The sequence below is a fragment of the Parus major genome, chromosome 25LG2, assembly GCF_001522545.3.
Source record: "Parus major isolate Abel chromosome 25LG2, Parus_major1.1, whole genome shotgun sequence".
Lineage (NCBI taxonomy): Eukaryota > Metazoa > Chordata > Aves > Passeriformes > Paridae > Parus > Parus major.
Window position 1 is genome coordinate 239,304 of NC_031794.1, and position 22,201 is coordinate 261,504.

The 22,201-nt window shown below is 56.5% G+C and overlaps 6 protein-coding genes across 6 annotated transcripts; all 6 read right to left on the reverse strand.

The window, feature by feature from the left end:
• Nucleotides 1–1,922: 1,922 nt before the first annotated feature.
• On the reverse strand, nucleotides 1,923–2,234 carry LOC107214625 (loricrin-like). The gene has a single exon (XM_015650212.1). The coding sequence runs from the start codon at nucleotides 2,232–2,234 to the stop codon at nucleotides 1,923–1,925; it is 312 nt and encodes a 103-aa protein (XP_015505698.1).
• Nucleotides 2,235–5,124: 2,890 nt separating this feature from the next.
• Nucleotides 5,125–6,221, reverse strand: LOC117245528 (sericin-1-like). The gene is made up of 2 exons (XM_033519836.1): nucleotides 6,146–6,221; nucleotides 5,125–5,677 (listed from the first exon to the last, which is right to left on the reverse strand). The coding sequence occupies exon 2, from the start codon at nucleotides 5,665–5,667 to the stop codon at nucleotides 5,299–5,301; it is 369 nt and encodes a 122-aa protein (XP_033375727.1). The 5' UTR covers nucleotides 5,668–5,677; nucleotides 6,146–6,221; the 3' UTR covers nucleotides 5,125–5,298.
• A 2,039-nt stretch (nucleotides 6,222–8,260) lies between these two features.
• LOC107214626 (loricrin-like) lies at nucleotides 8,261–9,049 on the reverse strand. The gene has a single exon (XM_015650213.1). It carries the CDS (start codon nucleotides 9,047–9,049, stop codon nucleotides 8,261–8,263), a length of 789 nt encoding a protein of 262 aa, XP_015505699.1.
• A 2,146-nt stretch (nucleotides 9,050–11,195) lies between these two features.
• Nucleotides 11,196–12,220, reverse strand: LOC107214627 (sperm mitochondrial-associated cysteine-rich protein-like). The gene has a single exon (XM_033519830.1). It carries the CDS (start codon nucleotides 12,137–12,139, stop codon nucleotides 11,549–11,551), a length of 591 nt encoding a protein of 196 aa, XP_033375721.1. The 5' UTR covers nucleotides 12,140–12,220; the 3' UTR covers nucleotides 11,196–11,548.
• Nucleotides 12,221–14,390: 2,170 nt separating this feature from the next.
• LOC107214652 (keratin-associated protein 4-3-like) lies at nucleotides 14,391–14,903 on the reverse strand. Its single transcript, XM_015650239.1, has one exon. The coding sequence runs from the start codon at nucleotides 14,901–14,903 to the stop codon at nucleotides 14,682–14,684; it is 222 nt and encodes a 73-aa protein (XP_015505725.1). The 3' UTR covers nucleotides 14,391–14,681.
• Nucleotides 14,904–18,373: 3,470 nt separating this feature from the next.
• LOC117245522 (keratin-associated protein 5-10-like) lies at nucleotides 18,374–18,610 on the reverse strand. Its single transcript, XM_033519782.1, has one exon. It carries the CDS (start codon nucleotides 18,608–18,610, stop codon nucleotides 18,374–18,376), a length of 237 nt encoding a protein of 78 aa, XP_033375673.1.
• Between the last annotated feature and the right edge of the window lie 3,591 nt (nucleotides 18,611–22,201).

A 22,201-nucleotide genomic window follows, 5' to 3' on the forward strand; every position in this document is an offset into this window, starting at 1 on the left:
GGGGATGGGGACACCTCTGGGGATGGGGACACCTCTGGGGATGGGGACACCTCGGGGATGGGGACACCTCTGGGGATGGGGAGACCTCGGGGATGGGGACACCTCTGGGGATGGGGACACCTCTGGGGATGGGGACACCTCCAGGGATGGGGACACCTCCAGGGATGGGGACACCTCTGGGGATGGGGACACCCCCGGGGATGGGGACACCTCCAGGGATGGGGACAGAGCCACCCCCCTGTCCCTGCCACGGAGCCCAGTCCGCCGGGCAGGGTGGGATGGAGCAGGAGCAGAGCTCCGGAAGGGATTAAATCATCTCTAATTAATTTTGCGCAGTAATTGGGCAGCGATCAGTGCGAAGCAGAGGAGGTTGAGGGAGGGACTCGACTCCCGCCAGGTTTTGGGGTGCCCGTGGCCAACCCCCGTGGTTTTTCCCCCCTTTCCGCAGGATCCGTGGTGGGATCCTGCAGTGGTGGGATCTCCTTCCAGGCTTTCCCAGCTCCTCCGGGCCAGGCACATCCTGGGAGAAGCGAGACCGTGCCCAGCTCCACCGATTTACCTCCATGAGGCAAAAATATCCCAGGTCTCCGTGGCTCCCGATGCTCCAGCGGCGTCTCCCTGCATCCTCCCTGGCTCCTGGTGCTTTAAAAACGCAGCTTTGAAGGCTTCGGGGGGGGTGGTTGGGGCAGATTTTATCTCTCTTTCATTTTTTTTTTCCCCTCATAAAAAAGCGACGGCTGAAATCTCAACCCCTTCAACCCCGTTATTAAACGGGGAGAAAGTGAGAAAAAAAAATAAAATCCCTGCTCAATCGAGCTGGGATGAGCAGGGTAATTATTGACTCAGCGCTAATGAACCCAGAGCGGCGATTCCTCGCGGGGGGGAAAAAAATCAAGGGTTGGTTGTTGGGAGCTCATCTCCAGCTCCTCTGGAGTCGAGAGGATTCCCACAGGTTTATTTTTCGGGGGTGGACGCCCCAAAAACGCGGCTCAGCTTCAGCCCCGGCTGAGGGGGCTCAGCCGTGGTGTTCACGGAGAGGTTTCGGCACTGGAAATACCCCAAAGGCGTTTTTTCCCCGGTTTATTTCCCCCCCTTCTCACGCGAACGGTTGTGAGACCACAAAAACGCAATAAAAACTGGATTTTAGGAGCCTCCCGAGGCTCGGGGAAGATTCCAGGGTTGGGAAAGGGAGAAGTTTGGGGTCTGGGGGGTCCAGCAGGACACGCAGGGGGATGGGGGGGAGGTTTTGGGGCTTTCTCCAATACCGGGATCCCCCTGGAATGATCCCCCAGGAACGATCCCCCTGGAAATGATTCCCCAGGGATGATCCCCAGAAATGATCCCCCCAGAAATGAGCCCCCAGGAATGATCCACCCAGGAGTGATCCCTCAGGAGTGATCTCCAGAAATGATCCCCTAGGAATGATCCCCCCAGAAATTGTCCCCTGGAATGATCCCAGAAATGATCCCCTGGAATAATCCCCAGAAATGATCCCCCGGAAAGATCCCAGAAATGATCCCCTGGAATGATCCCCCGGAATGATCCCCTGGAATGATCCCCTGGAATAATCCCCAGAAATGATCCCCAGAAATGATCCCCAGGGACCAGAGCATTCCAAGGGTTTTCCAGCTCCGGCACAAGCTGTGCCCTAACCCAGCCCCAGCCTTGCAGTGGAAAACCGGGATGAGCAGTTTGGAATCAGCGACCTCAGGGGGTCTTTCCCAACCCCTTCGGCGCTGTGGTTCTGAGTGGAAGGAAACAGCCGCTCCAGAGGGATTTAGGGAATGTGACTAAACTTTATTTGGCACCTGGCGGGGCCGCGGGGAGGCACCAGCCGGGCCCGGAGGGCACCGGGCAGGGCTCGGCAGCACCGGGGAGCCCGGAGGGAGCCGCTCCCCCCCCGCCCTTTGCTGCCGGAGCTGTCACTTCATCTTCTGCTGCGGCATCTGCGGCACCTGCTGCTGCTGCTGCTGCTGGCCCTGCATCTGCGGCTTCCCGTGACAGCCACCCCCGGAGCTGTGACAGCCCCCGGAGCTGCCACCGGAGCTGTGACAGCCACCCCCGGAGCTGTGACAGCCACCCCCGGAGCTGTGGCAGCCACCCCCGGAGCTGCCACCGGAGCTGTGGCAGCCGCCACCCCCGGAGCTGTGACAGCCACCCCCGGAGCTGTGACAGCCACCGCTGCTCTGGCGCTGCTGCCGGTGGCACTGGTCCTTGTCCTGGCGGGAGCACATGGCGCTGTGCCGGGCCACCTGCGGGCACAGACGAGCTGGCTTTTCCTTCCTGCTCCTGCCCTTCCAGGCGGGAGGAATCCAGCTCTTCCTTCCCCCAGCCTCAGCCGGAGCCCACATTTCTCCTGGTCCCTTTGGCCGAGGCCGTGCCCGGCTCTCCAACCCCCCCAGATCCTCCCTCCACGTCCCCATCCACTGTCCCCATCCTCCCCCAGATCCTCCCTCCACGTCCCCATCTCTGCTCCCTCTGAACCCCTGGGCTCCCTCCTCTCCCAGCCCCTGCTCCCCACCACCCCCAGGACAAATCCCAGCCCCGTTCCAGGCGCGGGGGGTCCAAACTCAGCCCCCCCAGAGGGTTTGGGAGCCCCCTGCTCTTACCTGAGCCGCTGGTGCAGGGACGAGGTGAGGAAGGGATGAGAGGGAATGAGGGTTTTGGGGACAGCAGCACTTTTATACCCTCTCTGCACACCCCACCTGGAGAAGAAGCCCCTCCCTGTCCCACAGCTCTGCCCGTTCATTTAATTCGCTGATGGCTTCTTTTTTTTTTAATTTTTTTTTTTTTTTTTGCCTCCCCATTCCCCGGGCTCCTGGGGTGACTCACCTGATCCACGCTGGGATTGTCTCTCCTCATAGGTCGCCTTTCCTGTCCACGGAGGTTTAATTGCCGGCTCTGCCCGCGCGGGGCTGGGCTGGGGGAGCCGTGTGGGCGGCCCCGGTTTCCCCAGGTCAGGTTTGGTGTTGATCACACCCGGGGAGTGCTTTGGGTTCAGGGGGGAGATGATGTCTCATCCCTAAATCATCCCTCCAGAACGCCCTGGGGTTCTCCAGGCCTGCAACGCCCCCTAAAAGCAGAGATGGGCCCAAAAACAGCTTTGGGAAAGGAGGAAACTCCTCTTTAGCAGGAATTCCCTCGGTGCTGGGAGCTGCTGAGGGGAATGTCCAGTGCCGTGTCCAGTGGCAGGAGGGGCTCCAGGGAAGGGGAGGGAGACGGGAAGGGGCTGGAGAATTCCTGAGGGAGCTGGAAAAGCTCAGCCTGGAGAAGAGGAGGCTCAGGGGGAACCTCTGGCTCTGCACAGCTCCCTGCCAGGAGGCTCAGGCTGGAATCAGGAATCTTTTCCTGGCAGGTCAGGCTCTCAAACCGGGGTGGTTTGGAGTCTCCATCCCTGGAGGTGCCCAAGGAAGGCCTGGCCGTGACGCTCTGGGCTGGTGACAAGGTGGGGATCGGGCACAGCTTGGGCTCGATGGCCTTGGAGAGCTTTTCCAACCTCAGGGATTTTGGGATTTGCCTGGATTTCCATGGGCTCATTCCTCACTCGGTGAAAACACGGTGGGGCGATGAGGAAACTCCAAGGTTTCCCACCGCTGCCAGGAGGACCACAAGCAGCTGGAATTCTTATTTATTTTTTTTTTGGAAGGAATAAACCCTGCCCTGGGTAGCGATCCACAATTAGCAAGGTGCTTAATTACGTGGTTGAGTCTCAGCCCGGGAACAATTCCGGATCAGCCGTCCTGGGGTTTTATTCCAGCTGCTGGGACACGCTCCGGTGCTGCGGGAGGAGGAATCCCACGGGAGCCCTCGGCCCCTCACGGTGCTGCCAGGCTGTGGGGAACTGCCAGACCCCCGGGACTTTCTCCAGAGCCGCAGGAACATTCATTTTGCATTTTTCCTGATCCCCAATTAGCTCCTAATTGGCCAGTAAATCCCGGTGGTGTTCTGCACACGGAGAGCTCATGCGAGGCGATAATTTGGGATACTCCCTGTACCTTTCTGCTGCGTGGGCTGGGAATTCTTTAGGACCACAGAGCTTGCCTGGCCCCTTTCTCCTTATGGAAGACGTTTTAGTCATCAAACAGGAAGCAAATAAAGGCTGAAATCTGGATTTTCCCATCTGGGAGCTGCTGTGGTTTTGTCAGCGTGAAAAAGCTTGGGAAACACCGGGTGGAAAATCTTTCCCTTCCTCACGAGCTCTCCTGTTTTTGATTTGATTGAGGTTTTATGGTGACCACGAGGAGATGGAGGCTGAGCGGTTCCTGCCGTCCAAAACCCACCCGCATTTCCCGGTACCCAAACACAGAGGGTTTTGGGAAAGGTGGGAGGACAGGGCAGGTGAAGGAGCCAGGTGAGCAACCTGGAGCTTCTTTTGTGTTGCTAAACTTCTGGCAAGATCTAGAACAGTGTCAGGGCAAACTGTGCTGGGGTTTGGCTCCTTAATTGGGTTTTGTTCTGGCCTCAGCAGAAATGTGGTCAATGACCTCTGGGAAAAAAAAAAAGACCGGGAGGAATTTTCGGCTCTTGGCATCTCCCCGAGTTCAGCTCCTCGTGTTTTAATTGCTCCGATTTGTTCACAATGGGCACCTCTACATTTTGTGCTTGGCCACCTTCATGTGCCTGGAAAAGAGGTTTGGAAATAGGGGGGGCTCAAGGCAAATCCCAGACTCGGATCCATCCCTGCTCCGAAAACAGGGAGTGAGCAGCTGCCTGCACCCTTTTCAGCAATGCCAGAAATTTCTGATCCTCCTGACGCACTCGAGAACAATCTTATCACGGTAACATCCATTTCATGAATGGCAATACCGGAGCAATAAATTACCCAATTGGTTTTAATTACAAGTTGAGAATAAACGTAGCAGCTCCTTGTGTAAGCATCGAGCAACGCCCCTGGCACGACCCAGAGCTCTGGCAGGGCTGGGCACCGCGTTTCTAGAAAGGCTGGCTGGAGGTGCCTCCCCCTAGGGCGGAGTTTTGGGGCCAAATGGCAAAAAAAATAATAAAAAAAGGGTTCTTTGTCTTTAGAATTTTTTTGGCTTAAAACCTCTCCCAAATTATGGATTGTGGCGGCTCAAATGTAGTCACAGACTGATCCCCACACAAGTGTGCCAGCGTGAGCAGAAAGTTTATTTCAGCATCCACAGAGCAGCTCAGGACAGGTTACAGGATTTGCCAGGGGAGGGGAAGGAAGGGGAGGGACACATTTTCCTGGGAAATTGCTGGGAAATTTGCAAAGCTTTCGGAACGCGGCGCAGGATCCAGGACATCTCCATGGATCACCTGCAGCGGATGGCGCCGTCACTTCATCCTGGAGGATACTTGGTAGATTTGCTGCTGGCACTCCTCCGATGTCCCGTGGCATCCGGACCCGCTGCTCCCATGGCAACCGGATCCGCCACTGCTCCCGTGGCACCCGGATCCGCTGCTCCCGTGGCAGCCGGACCCGCTGCTCCTGTGGCAGCCGGATCCGCCACTGCTCCCGTGGCATCCAGATCCTCCGCTGCTCCCGTGGCAGCTGGATCCGCCACTGCTCCCGTGGCAGCCAGATCCGCTGCTCCTGTGGCATCCAGATCCGCTGCTCCCGTGGCATCCAGATCCTCCGCTGCTCCCCTGGCAGCAGGGCCGTTCCTGCTGGTAGCGCTGGTCCTTGTCCTGGCGGGAGCACATGGCTGCAGACCTGCTGGGAAAACTGCTCCGTGAGTGACCAGGAACGATGGAAGTGTCCAAGGCTGCGCTGGACGGGACTTGGAGCACCCTGGGCTGCTGGTGGGGTGTCCCTAAAGTCAGCGAGCTGTTTCTAAGGTCCCTTCTAACCGTCCCAACCCTCTGCACGATTCCGTGACCTCATAATTGTGTGGTTCCATGGTTCTAAGCCAAGTTCCCCAACGGGAGCAGGGTTGTCACCTCTTTGGGTGAGAGCCCTTCTCTCATGCACCGGAGAGAAGTTAAAAGAGCAGAGCTGGACAGACTCCAGAACAAGACACACAGAGTCCTCAGCCACATGAGGCAGAAATTTTTACGTTTCTCTCCTCGGCAGAAGGACTGAGATGGAGACAGGACGTGGAAGAGAAGCGCCCAAGAGCTCAGGACTGGGGAGAAGCTGGAGAGCATCAGAAGCGCAGAAGTCTGATGGGTCTGGACTCACCTGGAGCAGAAGGAGCTCGAGAGGAGACACCAAGGAGCTGAGACGCTGAGGAGAAACGGCGAGCGCGGGCTTTTAAAGCCTGGCTTGGGCTTCTCCTCCGGAAACGAGATGGGGCCCCACTGGAGGGACCTGATTGCTCAGCACCCCGAGCACTCGGCTAATTGGGAGTTTTTGTGCAGCTGTTTTGACTGACGGAGCAGATCGATATCCTGACATTCCTCCTGTTACTCCATAAAAATGTTAATTGCCCACCACGCCTGGCCCGGTCGGGGCGCGGGGCTGGGGAGCGTTCGGGATGGATTTTGGGATGGATTTTGTCCCCTTTGTGGCGTTTTTGTCCCTTGTGCCCCAAGCCCAAACTGAGAAGGGACAGATTTTAGGGGGTGGGAAGGTGGGATTGTGGGGTCGTAAAGGAAACCCAGAAATAAAAGGGAAAGGGAACAAAAAAGGCCGTGGTGGTGGGTGGTAAAAACAAACATAATTTGGACACGGTGTAGCACCAAAGAAACACCAAAAATTCTGAATACAGTCAGCAAGGAGCACTAAAAGCAGTGTTGGAATTTTTCAAGCCAGGCCTTTCTTTATTGAAAGGCTTTCAACCCAAATAGAAAGAATTTAAAGCCTCGTAGGACGTGGAAAATGTCCTGGTAGGAGTGGGAGGACATCGGGATCTGCGTCTTTAACGCTCTGATTTGGGGACAAAAGTGTCTTTTTGCTGGTGGAGAGCTCCAGGCCTGATCCCCTGCAGGACTCTAGAGGCCACTGTGATATTTAAAATAGCCTGGGTTGAAGTAAAATAAAACACAGAGTCCAGGAGACTCCTCGGTCCCCAGTGGAGCTGAATCGCCGGAATCGATAGATGGGGAAATCCCAGCGCGACTCGGGATATTTCACAAACGCCGGCAGAATGGAGATCCTTGTGAAACTCATTATTCACGATTAATTACAGCCCTGATTCCGTGGATGGGGATAAACCTGTTCCCTCGTTCAGTGATGGAGACAAACACCTGAGCAGGGCCCGGGGGCACCGGGGCCCACGTACGGGACAGGACTGTGCTGGCCCCACAGTCGGAGCCCGCGTCCCCTACAAAGCTCCCGTTCCTCAGAGAGGCATCCCCGGATCCACTGACACCGTTCTGAGTGGAAAATGGCTTTTTTTGGGGGTAATTCCTTGGTTTTGTGAAGGAATTGCCCTCGCAGGGGTTGGCAAGGGAGGCTTGGGGCAGCGTCAGCAGCCCCCAGGTGTCCACCCCTAAAACCCCAACCCCGCACCTGCTTTTGCTTCTTCCCCTCACCCTGCGGGAGGAATCCCCCCCAGCAGCCCTGGGAAGCGGCTGGTTGTGCCGTGAGCCACATCCTGGCGCCAGGAGCGGGTGGAGGCCCTCGCCTGGGTGAGGTGAGGTGCCAGGAGCCTCCGAGGATGCGGAGCTGTGACTCACAGCGGCTCCAGATCCCTGCTTTGCCCCACAGAGCCTCCCAGGGGATTCCTCTCCCCACCCCACCAGACCCAAACAGGATTTTGGGGCCTTTCACCCTCTTAGAGCCATTCCCAAACCCTCTCCCTGCCTTTTTTTCCCCCAGAACATTTTTTTGGGGAGGTTTATGGTGCAAATCCAGCTGTGCCCATTTCCTCGTGGTCCCACACAGACCCTCTGCTTCTTCCCTCTCTGACGAAATGTGGATTTTTCCTTACACAACCCTATTAATATTTAATTACCCTCTTGCACAAACACTCCGTGATGAAAACTGTTACTTTTCCAGCCAGGAAATCGCCTGGAGTGGGAATGAGGAGCCACCAGGTGGAACCAACCCCGAGCCTCCTTGCGAGGGCAGACGGGGCCGCTGCAAAGCCAGCTTTGGCCACCAGAAGGACCAGAAACCGCTCGGATGGATGAAGAGGGAAAAAACACGGGTGCGAGGGGGCTTGGAGCCAGCATTTTTTTTATTGCCTCCGCGTCTGCTGTGAAATGAGGCGAGGAGCATCTCAAATTTCACTGCGTCAGCGGGTCACAGCTTCAGAGCGCGTTACAAGCGGAGGGGACAGAGCAGGGATGGGTGACAGCGCAGGGACAGGCGGGACAAGCTCCCCTTGTTTCCCCTCGCTCCTCAAATCCTTCATTTGATCTTCCGGGCTGGCACTTGGCAGATTTGCTTGTGCTGCCCCTTGGACACGGGCACACAGGTCTGCTGGACCGGAGGGGGACAGGGAGGGGGACAGACCTGCATCGGTGGGGGACAGGGTGGGGGACAGCTCTGCACTGGAGCGGGACAGCGACAGCTCTGCACCGGGATGCTCTGCACCGGAGGGGAACAGGGACAGGGACAGCTCTGCACCGGGATGCTCTGCACCGGAGGGGGACAGGGACGGGGACAGCTCTGCACCGGGATGCTCTGCACGGGTTTCCCACAGCACGGCTTCCCACCCTGCACCCCTGCCCCGTGGCACCGCTCGGAGCACACGGACCTCCCGTAGCCCTGGCAGCCCCCCGAGCCCCCGGAGCTGTACGTGGGCCTCCTGACACAGCCTGAGCCCCCTCCGTGGCACGAACCCGAGGAGCCCTGGCACCTCTCGGAGCACACGGACCTCCCGTAGCCCTGGCACCCTCCCGAACCCCCATAGCTATATGTGGGCCTCCTGACGCAGCCCGAGCCCCCTCCGTGGCACGAGCCCGAGGAGCTGGAGTAGCCCTGGCAGCGCTCGGAGCAGCGGGGCTGGCGGTAGCCGTAGTGGCGGTAGTCGTGGCCCCTCATGCCCTCGGCGCCCTCGCCGTGGCAGCCCGAGGAGCAGCAGTTGGCGTAGCCGTAGCGGAAGGGCGTGCGCCGCGTGTCCAGCCAGGATCCCGAGGGGTCGTACCAAGTGGAGTTCAGGTTGAAGTAGGATTCTCTTCCCGAGGAGTAAATCATGTTGGGGCTGTGGGGGGAAAAAACCTGGGAAAGAGATGGGTTGGTGTCGGCATCTCCCCCGATTCCGTTTGATTTCCCATAAAACCGTGAGGGGTTCATCCTGAGAGCCTGGGTCCAGAGGAAATCCCTAAGCTTGCCCAACTCTGGTCAGATTGCATCTGAATTGCATCCAAACCCTCTCTCTCTCCTTCCCTTCCCATTCTTTTTCACCTCCAGGAACAAAACCAACCCCAAGGCGTCACCACAGGGGGTGGCACCGCTGTAAATCCCACCCCAGCTCCCTCCAGAGCTTCTCCCGTGGCTCTGGAGCAGAGCGTGGTCTGAAGGTCCAGCTGTGACCTCCCAAATCCCCTCATCCAGCTGAGTCTCACCAGCTCTCCAGCGAAGGCAGGCGCCGCCCGGGGGAGCAGAATGTGAGAGGCCAAAGGGGCCGAGGGCTTTTATAGAGCTCCGAGTGTTCCCCTGCGGGTGAAACACGCAGCAGGAACGAGGATTAAATTATTTATGGGCAAAACATCTCCTCCATTTGGATGCTGTTCCCAGTGCCTGGCATGTTCTGCTTGACTCACGATTTCTGATAAGCATCTTTTAATTACAACATCGGTCCCCAGCGGGGCACATAAAAGACTGACATGGCCTGAGCCACACTTTGGCTGTGTGAGACAGGTAATAAAGGACTTATTCACCCTCTGCAGGGGAGCAGGACACTGACGGGTGACCTGTGAGTCAGGAGCGGTGATGGCACCGCTCTGACCCTCCCCTCCTGCTGCCCGAGCAGCGTTTCCAGGTGAAACACGAGCAGGTGATGGGAAGAGCCAGCTCAGAGTCACCAAAAGCAAATTGTGCCCCTTGGTTTGGGTGGTGGAGGGGCTGGGTCTGGGCATGAGGGGGAGAGGAGGGCATGACACAGCTTTTCCAGGGAATTCCTGCCTGCTGCATTCCCAGAAGTGTCCAAGGCCAGGTTGGACAGGGATGGGATGGTGGAAGGTGTCCCTGAATGTGGGGGTTGGAGTGAGATGATCCCTAAGGTCCTTTCCAACCCCAACCAACCCATGGTTCTGTTTCTTCTCCATTTCTGCATTCCAGGCTTGCCCCTCACCTCATCCCCAAGATGTTTTTCTGAGGTCCCTCCCAACCCAGACCATTCCCCGATTCCATGGCTCCGAGGGTGACGATGGAGCTGCCCCAGCTCCTTTTTTTGGGGTTAAACTGGGTGGATGAACCACGTTGGGGTGAAGGAGTGGCTGATTCTGGTGCTGTTTAACACCTTCATTAAAACCCTGGATAATGGGATGGACTTGGAGAATCCTCAGCTGGGATGGGGTGACTGGGATGCAGGGGCTGGAAAAGCAGCTTGGAACATAAACTGGACCAGGTCGGGCCTGGAAGTGAGGGCTGAGCTGGCCCTTGGTCTGTGGGCTCTGAGTCACTGCACTGGGAATTGGGAAAAGGCTGGGAAGAAAATCCCTAATAAAAAAAAAAAAGGGGTTTCCTAAGGTAAATTTCACAGGTAAGTGTTTTTTTAATTTGGCTAGAATTAGACCGGAGTAAAATAAATTGTTGTGGTGAAGAAAACGAGGATGGATTTCCTTTTTTCCCCTTCCCAGCCCTCCCTGGTGGTTGTGTGAGGACACGCCCGGGCCACGCCGAGGCAACACAAAGAAATTAAATTATTTCTTTTAGTGCACTTTTGCGGGAGGCTTTCCTGGCGAAGCGAGGAGAAGGAACAGGTCACCCGTGCGCCTGCCAGAGCCCGGCCTGCGCCTTCCTGCAGGAGCGAAAAGGCATCCCCGGCACGCACAGCCACGCCTCGCGCGCTCATTATCATAATTAACATTTAAATCAGGATGCCCCGTGCTTCCATCCAGGGGATGAAGGTGCTGGCACGGCCACAGAGCAGATGTTGGTGCCTGGATCTGCCCATCCCGCCGTGGGGAGGATTTCCCACCGCCCAGCCTGGGGAAACGGGGCTGGAACCCTCCCGTGTGAGCCCCGATTCCGATTTAAATGAAATTAAATTAAATTTTAACGAGTTCCCTCGCCAGAGTTTTAATGGCTTTCAGCAGCTTCTCCTTGTGATGCTTGTGGGGGCAAGAAAGAGAGGAACCAAGGGGGTTGCTCAATATTTTCCAACTTTATTCTCGGATAAGCGGGGAAGGGGTAGAATTGCGGGAGTCCGTGATGCTCCCGGCGTCACAGTGGTTCCTTTTCCCCCCGAGAAGTCCTGGAGCTGCTTTCAAACAGCCTTGAAACCGCAGAAGGCAAACCCGTGGCGGTTCCTCCATCCCCGGGTGCCCCTCGGGAGGGGGAACACCCCGCCGCTGCTCCCCAGGGAAAAACAAAACCCGGGAATTTAAAGTGTCGGTGCTGGGGCCGAGCAGGGCACCCCAAATCTGATGTGCAAAGAGCAGCAACGAGCCCGGAGCGGAGGTGGGAACATCCTTTGGGCCGGGGGCGAACCCAGGCAGCAGCGGCAGGAGCTGGGGAGGGGTCCCGGGCTCAGTTCTTCACGCAGAGCGGCACCAGGGCGAGCTGCTTCTGCTGCTGGTGGCCGGGATGCGGTGGCAGGGGGACAGCGGCCGGGCAGCAGCGCTGGACGGGCCGGGGGCAGCAGGGCAGGGGCCGGGGGCAGCAGGGCAGGGGCCGGGGGCAGCAGGGCAGGGGCCGGGGGCAGCGATGCTGCAGAGGCAGGGGCTGCAGGACCACCGGGGGCTCCTCATCGCGCTCGGGACTCTGCTCCACTCTCCGGCGAGGCTTCCCGCAGGAATGGGGCTCCGGGCAGGGCGGGCACGGGCGGTGCTGCTCCAGCGGCCGGCGGTGGATTTTCACGGGCGGGGGGCACACGGGGGGCACCGGGCTCACCTCCACCCGCCGCCGGGGCTTGCAGCTCTGCGGGGCCGGGCAGCAGCCGGGCTGCGGCGGGCAGGCCTGGGGTGGGCTCTGGCAGGAGCCCTCGGTGTCGTGGCTGAGGCTGCCGGGGTGGTGGCAGCTCTCGGGGGTGGCGCTGCTGGAGCTGGGCCGTGTCCAGCCCTGGTGGCCCGAGGAGGGCTGGCACGGGTCCTGGTCGGTGCCGCCTTTCTGGTGGAGCATCCTGGGGGAGAGACGGCGGAACCGGGCAGTTAGTGAGGGTGGAAAAGGATTCCGGGCTCATCCAGCCCAAGCTGGGATGGATCAGGGTTTCGCTCAGCCCGGAGTGCCACGTCCAGGAATTCCTCGGACACCTCCAGGGGTGGGGACTCTCCAAACCTCCCTGGGCCGCCCTTTCCAGGAGGAAATTCCTCCTGTGTCCACCCGAGCCTCCCGTGGCCGTTCCCTCTCCTCCTGTCCCTGTTCTCGGGAGCAGAGCCCGGTCCCACCCGGCTGTCCCCTCCTGCCAGGGAATTCTGCAGAGCCCAAAATCCCCCCTGAGCCTCCTTTTCTCCAGGCTGAGCCCCCCCAGCTCCCTCAGGAGCTGCTTCCCCCATGACTCACAAATCCTTTCAGGGTGACCAAGCCCTTGGGCATAAACAGCCTGGGAAAAAGAAAACAAAACACCGACTCCTTTTTTTCTTTTTGTTTTTCTTTTTTTTTTTTTGCTATTTCCAAGGAAAAACGGAGGGATCTGAGAGGGCTGAGAGAATCCAACTCACCCTGCGAGCAGAAACGGCCGGGCTGAGCAGGGAGTCGGAGTTCCTGAGCGCAGAGCTGCGGCTGAAAGCTTTTATAAGCGGCCGAGCTCTCCCGGGAATGAGACACGTCCTGGGAATTAATAGCTGAGCACTGAGGCCGCTGCCGTGTGTGTGTGTGTGTGTTTTGTTTCTGGCACTCGCTGTCGGATTAATCAGCCGCAATTAGCGCCGGGCCAGCTCTGCAGAGGCAGTGGCCATTATCCCATTAGTCCAATGGCGTTAGTCAGACGGATCCTGGGATGCGGATACCTGGAATGCCGGCATGCTGAGTGATGCGCCCGAAAGGAGACCCTGCTGGCAGTGGGAAAACCACAGAAAACCCTCCCAGAGGAAGGGGAGGGAACCCAGGGCGGCCCCAGGAGGGCGAGGGGCAGCGGGTGCTGCTCCTGTGGGTGAGCGGGAGATGCGAATCCGGGATCCCTTCGGGGGGATGGGATGGTGGGATGTTTATTCCCTGATTGAAATGGATTAATTCGCTCCCAAGCAGCTCGGCCGAGTGAGTGGCTACGGCCAGGAAAAGCCTTTTATGCGTGGAAAGTCTGGAATGAGGACACGGGAGCAGCGATGACCTCACACAGAAACAATTCCAGGCTTTGCCAAGCACCGTGTCCACCTTTCTGGCATTTTCGCTTTGATTCCCGTTCTGTGGGGCTGCTCCATTTGGCATTTCTGTGGCCGAGACGTTTTTTAAGTACCAGGAAAATTCCCCGGAGCCCCCCGGGGTTCCAAAGGCATCTCCATGCGGAGCCTCTGCAAGGGATGCTCAGAGGTCTGTCCAGTGGAATTTGGGTTTGAATCACTGGGAAAAGCATCCGCAGAATTCGGGGGTGCGGCTCCAGGGCTGTGCTGGCACCTGGCGGGGCTCTGCTGTCATTTATTCCCCAGCCGCAGGAGAAGTGGAATTGCCTGGCAGGGAGCCATGGGATTTGTGCGGAAAGATGAAAAAAACCTCGGGATCTGTAAGAGCCAAGCAGGATTTTGGGTTTAGAACTCATTGCCAGAGTCCCGAGTTTTTTTGCTGGGTTTTTCACATTAGAGGAGTTTTGGAGCCACTTCCTGAGGATTTCACAAATCCCCGAGTGTGAATATTGAATTTCTGATCTCATCTCTTAAAGTCTCCCACATTTTAATAGAACCCAGAGAAAACAACTCAGCGTTTCTGGGTCCTTCAGGCTTGGAACTAAACCTGATCAACCCTGGGCTAGTGGGAGGTGTCCCTGTCCATGGCAGGGCATGGGATTGGGTGAGTTTTGAAGTCCCTTCCAACCTGAACCATCCCGGTCCGTTTAATCAGTTTAAGAACCCTCCTTTAAAGCTCAGGAAGTTCTCTGGAAAGATTCCCATTAGGGAAAAAAAGACTTCAAGCTCTGGCTTCAGGACCTCAGAGGTGGTTTGGTTGCAAACGGGGTCTCAAATCAGCAGGAGGAGAACGGAATTAAACAATGCTCCTCCTGCTGAGGTGACATTTGTCACTTGCAAATCCCATTTTCCCCCAGGTGAGCATCGGCCCAAGGAGTTCACCAGGTACACCGGGGCGTTGTCATCACAGAGCGACAAACATGCAAAATTAATTGCATTAATCAATTAGGCAAATGCTAAACACACCCCACACCGGAGCTACTGTTTAAGGGATAAAGCTAAATGAATAAACACAACCCCGGAGTTTGCAGGATCAGAACTAACAATTTTTATTGTCTTTCACGGCTAATTGGGGATTAAAGAAAGAGAAGGGAAAAGGAGACACCGGCAGCATCGAACATCCCACACACAGAGAGGGAAAGGAAGAGCAGCGCCAGAAACTCGCCGGGCAGCGGCTTCAGGGCACAGCAAAGCACTTGGGGACTAAAGGCAGCAAAGAAGAGAAGTTCTGAGCGCCCAAGCAGTCAGAAGAAGCATTTGGGATGGAATCCATGTCCATATCCATATCCACGTCCGTGTCCGAGCCGGGAGCCAGCCGGGTGGGCTCAGTTGCCGCCGCAGCAGCCGCCGCAGCAGCCGCTGTTGTTGTTGCTGCTGATGGTGTAGCAGCAGGACATGGGCATGCAGCAGGACTGCACAGGCATGCAGCAGGGGCTGCAGCACTGCATGGGGCTGCAGCACATGGGCGTCTTGCAGCAGCGGGGGCTGCTGTAGCAGCACACGGAGTAATTATTGCCGCCGCCGCATCCGCAGCATCCGTTGGGCATCTTGGAGGGTGGTGGGAGGCGGGGCTGGAAGGAGCAGAGAGAGGCTGTGAGTGGGAGCAGCAGGCTGGGGAATTTGGGGTTAATTCAAAGCTCTGTCCACCCGCTCACATTTGGGGGTTCAAGGAGGGGAAAGCCGGGGGAGCCTGGTTTGTGAGTTGTGGCCGCTGCTCCGAGTTTCCCCGTTTTTCAGGTGCCCAGCGAAGCGTTCCAGGGCACCCTTGGTGTCCTAGGAAGAGCAACCCAGCAGTGGGCCCTCACTCTGGGCCCTTCTGGAATATTCTCCGTCCTCCTCCCCTGCATGGCCCTGGTGATAGTCCCAGGGCCTCCCCGAAGGTTTCCAGCTCATCCCCGGAACTCCTCGTGCAGAGTTTGTAAAACCCCAACATCCAAGCCCCATCCCAGATCCCAGCAACACTTGGATCTGCTGTAAGAGATCCGAAACTCCCTCTCAGGAGGCGAAGGAAGGGTTATAAACTCTCACTTACCCTGCTGAAGAGCGAGGAGAGGTGAAGAGAGGAGAAGACGAGCGAATGAAGCGAGCTGGGCCCGGAGCCCTTTTATACTCCCGGCCATCCTTCCCTCCTGGAAGTGAGACAGCCATTGACCATTCCAGCTTCCCTGTTTATCCATCCAAACCCATATTTTTTAGCCATATGTGTCGCCTGGAATTTGCATTTCGCCTCATTACTGGTGATCACCGCCCTTGTTCTGCCTCGTCATGGTTTAGCCTGGAGATAATCAAAGGGCTCCCATGAATTTGGATGAATTTGTCCTCCCCACAACCTTGTGAGGGAGCCAAAAAATGCGGCCTCGTATCTGCTGGACGGAGATGTCCCGGGACTGAGTCAGCAGCAGCTGGTGCTGACTCAGTGCCGCGGCCGGAACCGAACCCCGGCGTGGCGCCGGCCGCTTCACGGGAATGGTGTTTGGAGCAAATTGGGAAGATTTCAGGAGAATGGAGATGTTTGTTCCCCGTCACTGGACACGCACGTGAGCGAGGAGTGTTTGGGATGTCTGGGGCTCAGTCACCCGCACGTGACTCCGTGCAAATTGTGGAATCCATTGGGTTGGAAAGGACCTTAAAGGTCACCCAATTCCACCCCGCTGCCACGGGCAGGGACACGTCCAGCTAGACCAGGCTGCTCAGAGCTCCATCCAGCCTGTCCTTGGACACTTCCAGGTTTGGGAAGTTCTCGCTGTGTTTATTGATTTTTATTAGTAGCAGTATTTTTATTGATATTTCAGTTAAATGGTCAAGGGGCAGCCCTGCCTGTGCAGGATTGGAGGCTCCAGGACTGGGTGTGGTGCACCCCAAGCCAACATTTCCCTCCTGCAGCTTTCCCTGAGGGGTCCTGGAGTCCTGGCTGTGATCAGGACCCCCCTGCCCAGCCCCCAGCAGGGAGGGAGGGGTTTGGAGCTGGGGCAGGACCCTCTGAGGGTGTTGGGAGGGGAGGGAGCCCAGGGTGAACCAGAGGGTGAGAAGGTTGAGCAGAACCTGCTCCTCACCGGGCTGGTGGAGCTGAGTGGGAGGCAGGGACTCGGGAAGAGGTTTTGTTGAGGTGAAACCATTTTCTGGGAGGGAGGGAGAGAGAGGAAGGGAGGGATGTCAAGGTAAGGCAGAGCCTTGGGCAGCTGAGCCCTGGCAGGAACACTGGGGAGGAATTTTGGGAGGAATTTTTTCACGGTCTGAAATTGCAGCTCTCCGCTGAGGACCTCGCCACATTATCCTGAGAGCTGCCTAATGAGAGGATGGTGATCCTGCCTGGCCAGTTCCCTGCTGCTGCCTGACATCCTCAGGGATCCCGGGGCTGCTCGGGAGAGGGGTCGGCCCAGGTGAGCTGGGACCAGCCCCGAGGACAGTGACAGGGACCTTGGTTTGCTCTCTGTGCAGCGCAAGGGGGAGCAGATGGAGATTTTAGAGCTGTTTCGTCCCTTCAGGAAATGCCAGCAGCTCCTTCCCAGCCTTCCCTGGCATGAGAGCAATTCCTGGAGCGAGATTCTGGAGCAGCAATGCAGGTAATTGTGACTTCTCTGTGAGGGGCAGGAGAACACGCGCGGCATTTCCTTCCTGGTGAAGACAAACGCACTTGGACAGGTCCATTTATTAATTTACAAGGAATTAATGGGGCAGAAGCCCAGGGACACACTCCACTCGTGCCTCCTGAGGGGATTTTTTCCACTGGCAAGTCCCGTGGCTGTGAGCAGGGAGATGGAGGCGGGCGTTTCCCACCCAGGGTGATCGTGGCCAGCTCTTGCTGGAACCGAGGTAGCCAAGTCATTTCAGGGGAGTGGGATGTGGGTCACAACGCAAACAAGGGACTGAAGCAGAATCAGAAAAGGGCATCAAATGCACCCAAAGGGCGGCAGAGCAGAATTTTCATGTTTTGGTACAGCCCCGACCGACCTTTGAAGGCAGCAGAGGTTTCTCAGCGTTACCAAACTGGTAACTCAGTTTGGCAGAGGCAGAACCTCCATGTCTCCAGTGCCAGAGGCAGATCTTGGGCTGGCTGGAATCCATGGAGCTTCCCCAGCTGGGTCAGACTCTTTCTGAAAACATTCCTGTTTTTTGTGAGTTTATGAATTATTTTCATAGAATCAGAGACTGGTTTGGGTTGGAAGGGACCATAAAAATCCACTTATTCCACCCACTGCCATGGGCAGGGACACTTTTCACTATTCCAGGTGTCTCCAAGCCCTGTCCAACCTGGTCCTGGGCACTTCCAGGGATGGCACAACCAGAAATTCCCTGGAAAACCCATGCCAGGTCCTCACCACCCTCACAGGGAACGATTTCTTCCCAATATCCAGCCTCAGTTTCCCCTCTGTCAGTCTGACCCCACTGCCCCTTGTCCTGGCCCTGCAGTTCCTGATGAAAAGCCCCTCTCCAGCTTTCCTGGAGCCCCTGCAGAGCCTGGCAGGTGCTGTGAGGTCTCCACACAACATTTTCCCCTCCTTTTCTCTTCCTATTTCTCTGTTATTTTATCCTGAGAGGGCAAATATCGCTCCCAGAGGTGCCAGAAACTCCAGTTTGAATTAATTTACCAGGCATGCCCCGATTTTCTTCGTGAACACCTTGGAGACAGGAGAATCCCAACACTGAGGATAAAAAACACCAGGAAAAGGCGAAAGATGCAGCAAAACCCTCTGCATCCACCAGCAAACAAACAGATCAACACCAGGAGGTTGCAGGGTCACAAACTACAGATTTTATTGGGTTTTGGGGTTTGTTTTTTTCAGACAGATCGGGGCAAAACAGCGAGGAAGGAGTGAAACATCCCACACACCAAGAGGAAAACGAAGAGCAGGACCCGCGCTCAGGGCAGAAACTCGCCGGGCCGCGGCTTCAGGGCACATCACAAGCACCAGGTGAGGGAAGGCAGGAGAAGAGGAGGGGTTCTACGGTCTCTGAGCACAGGAGCGTTCGGGGCGTTATCCACATCCACATCCAAGAGGGAAGAAGCCGGGCGGGCTCAGTTGCCGCCGCAGCAGCCGCCGCTGCTGCCGCCACAGCAGCCGCTGTTGTTGCTGCTGATGGTGTAGCAGCAGGACATGGGCATGCAGCAGGACTGCATGGGCATGCAGCAGGGGGTGCAGCAGGGGCTGCAGCACTGCATGGGGGTGCAGCACATGGGCCTCTTGCAGGACTTGGGGCTGCTGTAGCAGCACACGGAGTAATTACTGCCACCGCCGCAGCATCCGTTGGGCATCTTGGTGATGGGAGTGGAGGCGAAGCTGGGAGGGAAAGAGAGAGTTTGTCTTTTTCTCTGCTTGGATCTCCCCGAAGGTGAGGCAGCTTAAAGCCTTCTTATCCCCAAAATCCATCCCGAACTGGCCAGGGATGTGCCTGCTGTCCTGAATCCCACGACAGGCTCCAGTGCTTTTGGCATTTTGTCCAGCACTGGAATCCACCTCTGTGCAGCCCAAAACCAATCTCCGGTCCCCAAAACCAATCTATGATCCCAAATCTTCTGCAGCGTGCGGCCCCAAACCAGACAGCCCAGAAAATCCTGTAGAGACAAGCAGCAAATCCCAACTTACCCTGCTGAGCAGTGGAGGGAGGAGAGGAGAAGTCGAGATGATCGAATGAAGACCCCTGGGCTGGGGAGCCTTTTATACGCTCCAAAGCCTCCTCCCCTGGAAATGAGGCATCCCTCGGCAATTCCGACTCCGTGGGTCACCCCGGGGATCCCCTCACGTGTCTTCCTCCCGTGTTTAATCTCTGCCTCTTTCTGTTTGCTCACCACCTCAATTGTGCCCCATAATTACTCGTCCAGAGGAACAACAGATGCAAATTTTCTAATGGATTTGCGTTAATGGCACCGGAGGGAGGGAGCTCTGAGGTATTCCCATCCCTTCCCAAGGAATCACCTTGGGACACGGGGATGCTTAGCAATGTGCCTGGGGCGAGCCAGGTGCTGAAGCAGTGGGACAACCACGCCTGGAACTTGGAGTTGTCATTGCTCATGTGTCCCCTCTGCCCTTGGCCGGGAGCTCTGGGGGGTCAGTGGAAATTTTTGGTCATTTGGAATCCTTTTTTCCTGCCTCTGTGGTCAAGATTTAGGCTGAATTTTCCCCTTTCTTGCTCTTGGGCCTCCCTTCAGGGTGCTGGGTCCTCACATTCTCTGTTTTTGGTTTATTTTTAATTTTTTGTCGTATTATAAAGATTTATTTTTCATTTTCATCCATGGGATGGATGGGTTGAGTCTAAAGGAAGCGGCTCCCAAAGCAGCAGCACACGCGTGCGGGTTTTTCCCTGCCTTGGTTCCACACATCCCATTTCCTGAGACCATCCCAAAGGCTTCTGAGGCTGAGGACACTTGTGGTGGTCACGTTTGGGTGCTCACGTGAGGAACCGCGGCCGCAGGCAGAGCGGGGACAGCTCCACGTTAGAAGATGTTGGTGGTGCATCCCTGTAAAAGTTTGGGAATTCCAGGATGCTGAGGCAGCACCAAATTACGGCAAAAAGAGGCTGCCATCACATCCAGGAGACTCTGACTGTGAGGCTGACGTGGTGGCAGGTGACCCACAGGATCTGCCTCTCCAGGATGTGACCATGACCTCTTGTGACGTCGGGTGTCCCTTCTGGAATTGTCCCCAGGGGAGCATTGTTCTGGTCACCCAATAATAACCAAGAGTCGCCTGCAGGAAGCAATGTCCTCCTTGTGTAAACCCTCAAACATCTCCCCTGAATCAATCATTCACCACATTTTTATCGAGTTTTATTGTTGCCCCGTTGGCCAAGATGAGCCCAGTGTTGTAGTTGTAGGAACACGGAATGATTTGGGTTGGAAGAAACCCCAAACATCACCCGACCCTCCTGGATGGGCAGGGACACCTTCCACTATCCCAGCTTGTTTCAAGCTCCATCCAGCCCGGCCTTGGACACTTCCAAGGGCGGGACACCCATGGAAAACCCTGTGCCAGGGCATGGCCACCCTGATGGGGAAGGATTTCTTCCCAATATCCCATCTAAACCCTTCTCCAGGCTGAACCACTCTCAGCATTTACCACATTTTTCCCTGCTCTTCAACCCCCTTTAACCCGCAGTTGGCTCAAAAATTTGCACAAAGTTCCTTTTGTAGGCCACGCCCCATCCTGTGACGTCTCTGGAAAGATCCGTGGTGGATCCGTGAGTTTGAGCTGCAGGACCTTTGTGAATCTGTTCCTGCAGCTCTTCCAGTGTCAGGGCAAGGGCAGGTTGGGTGGAGCTCTGGTCTGGCTGGAGGTGTCCCTGTCCTGCTGGAACGAGATGGTTTTGAACTTCCAACCCCTTCCATGATTCCCTGACTCAAAGATGGGATGAATATTCACAAGATTCCCTGAACAGGAAGAACTTTATAAAATGTTCTGATGTGGGATATCCCTCTGCCTGTGCCTTGTGCCTGATTTACAATAAATAAAACCCCTCCTGAAGACCCAAGCAGTGTTTTCAGAGGAGTCAAACACGTAGAGAAGATGATTTTAATGCAGATGTCGCGTGGGAAGGTTGGAGGAAGTAAATCAAGCCAGAGCTCCGGGCATTTTCTCCAGACCTGCAATTCTGAGCTGAGTCCCGCATTTTAATAGCAAAGAAAGTCCCAGCCAGGGAAGGAAGGGATCGTTGACTCACGGGTTTGCTATTTTAGGAATGAGCCTTTTAAGTTGGATGCCAACCCCAGCTTTCATTCCTGGGCTCGTAGTCCAGGAACGCACAGGGGAAATGCTCTTCTCCCGTAAAAATCAACGATTTCAGGGGGTTTCTAAGCTTTTATTTTTGGAAGATGGTGGTGGGAAGAAGATGCTGCCTGCTGTCCAGTGAGTAGTGAAATTCCTCTTGGTACCTATTGGAATACTCCTTCCGAGAGCAGGGATGGGCTCCTGTGCATCCCACAGCTGTCCACGGCTTCCTCCCGAGGGGCAGCTCCCACCTCTGCTCTGGGGCCGGGGACAGGACCTGAGGGAACAGCTGGAGATGTGCCAGGGGTGGTCTAGGCTGGATATTTCTGGAAAGTTCCTCCCCAGAGGGTGGTGGGGCACTGCTCAGGTTCTCCAGGATTTGGCCTGGGGCTGCCAGAGCTCCAGGAGTGTTTGGGCACCTCTCTCAGGGACGAGGTGGGATTCTGGAGTGTCTGTGGAGGGGCAGGAGTTGGCCCAGGATCCAACGATCCTGGTGGATCCTCTCCAAGTCAGGATATTTGAGGATTCTCTGATTTATTGAGTGCTGTGTTCTCAGCGGTGCAGTTATGCTTCTCTCAGTCCTTGCCCTTTAAGTTTTGATCACTTCAGCTTTCAGTTTTGTGGTAAAACCTGAGTGAGGCGAATGATCAGGAGAGGCAAGAAGGGATCAAGGAATGGTTTGGGCTGGGAAGGACTTCAAAGCTCATCCCGTTCCTCCCCTTGCCATGAGACACCTCCCACCACCCCAGGCTGCTCCCAGCCCCATCCAACCTGGCCTTGGACACTTCCAGGGATCCCGGGGCAGCCACAGCTTGACTGGGCACCCATTCCAGAGGATCAGGAATGCTCCACTTGCTTCAGACATCACCCGGTTTGTGCCAACAGCCCCAAGAGATCTTTGTGTCCCAAATGTTCTGCTGTGCCGCTGGGACACATCCAGGACCTTGGCCAAAGGAACAGATGGTGCTGGAACGAGGACAAACCCTGGGCCAGGTGACAAACCCTGGGCAAAGTGACAAACCCTGGGCAAGGTGACAAACCCTGGGCCAGGTGACAAACCCTGGGCAAAGTGACAAACCCTGGGCAAGGTGACAAACCCTGGGCCAGGTGACAAACCCTGGGCAAGGTGACAAACCCTGGGC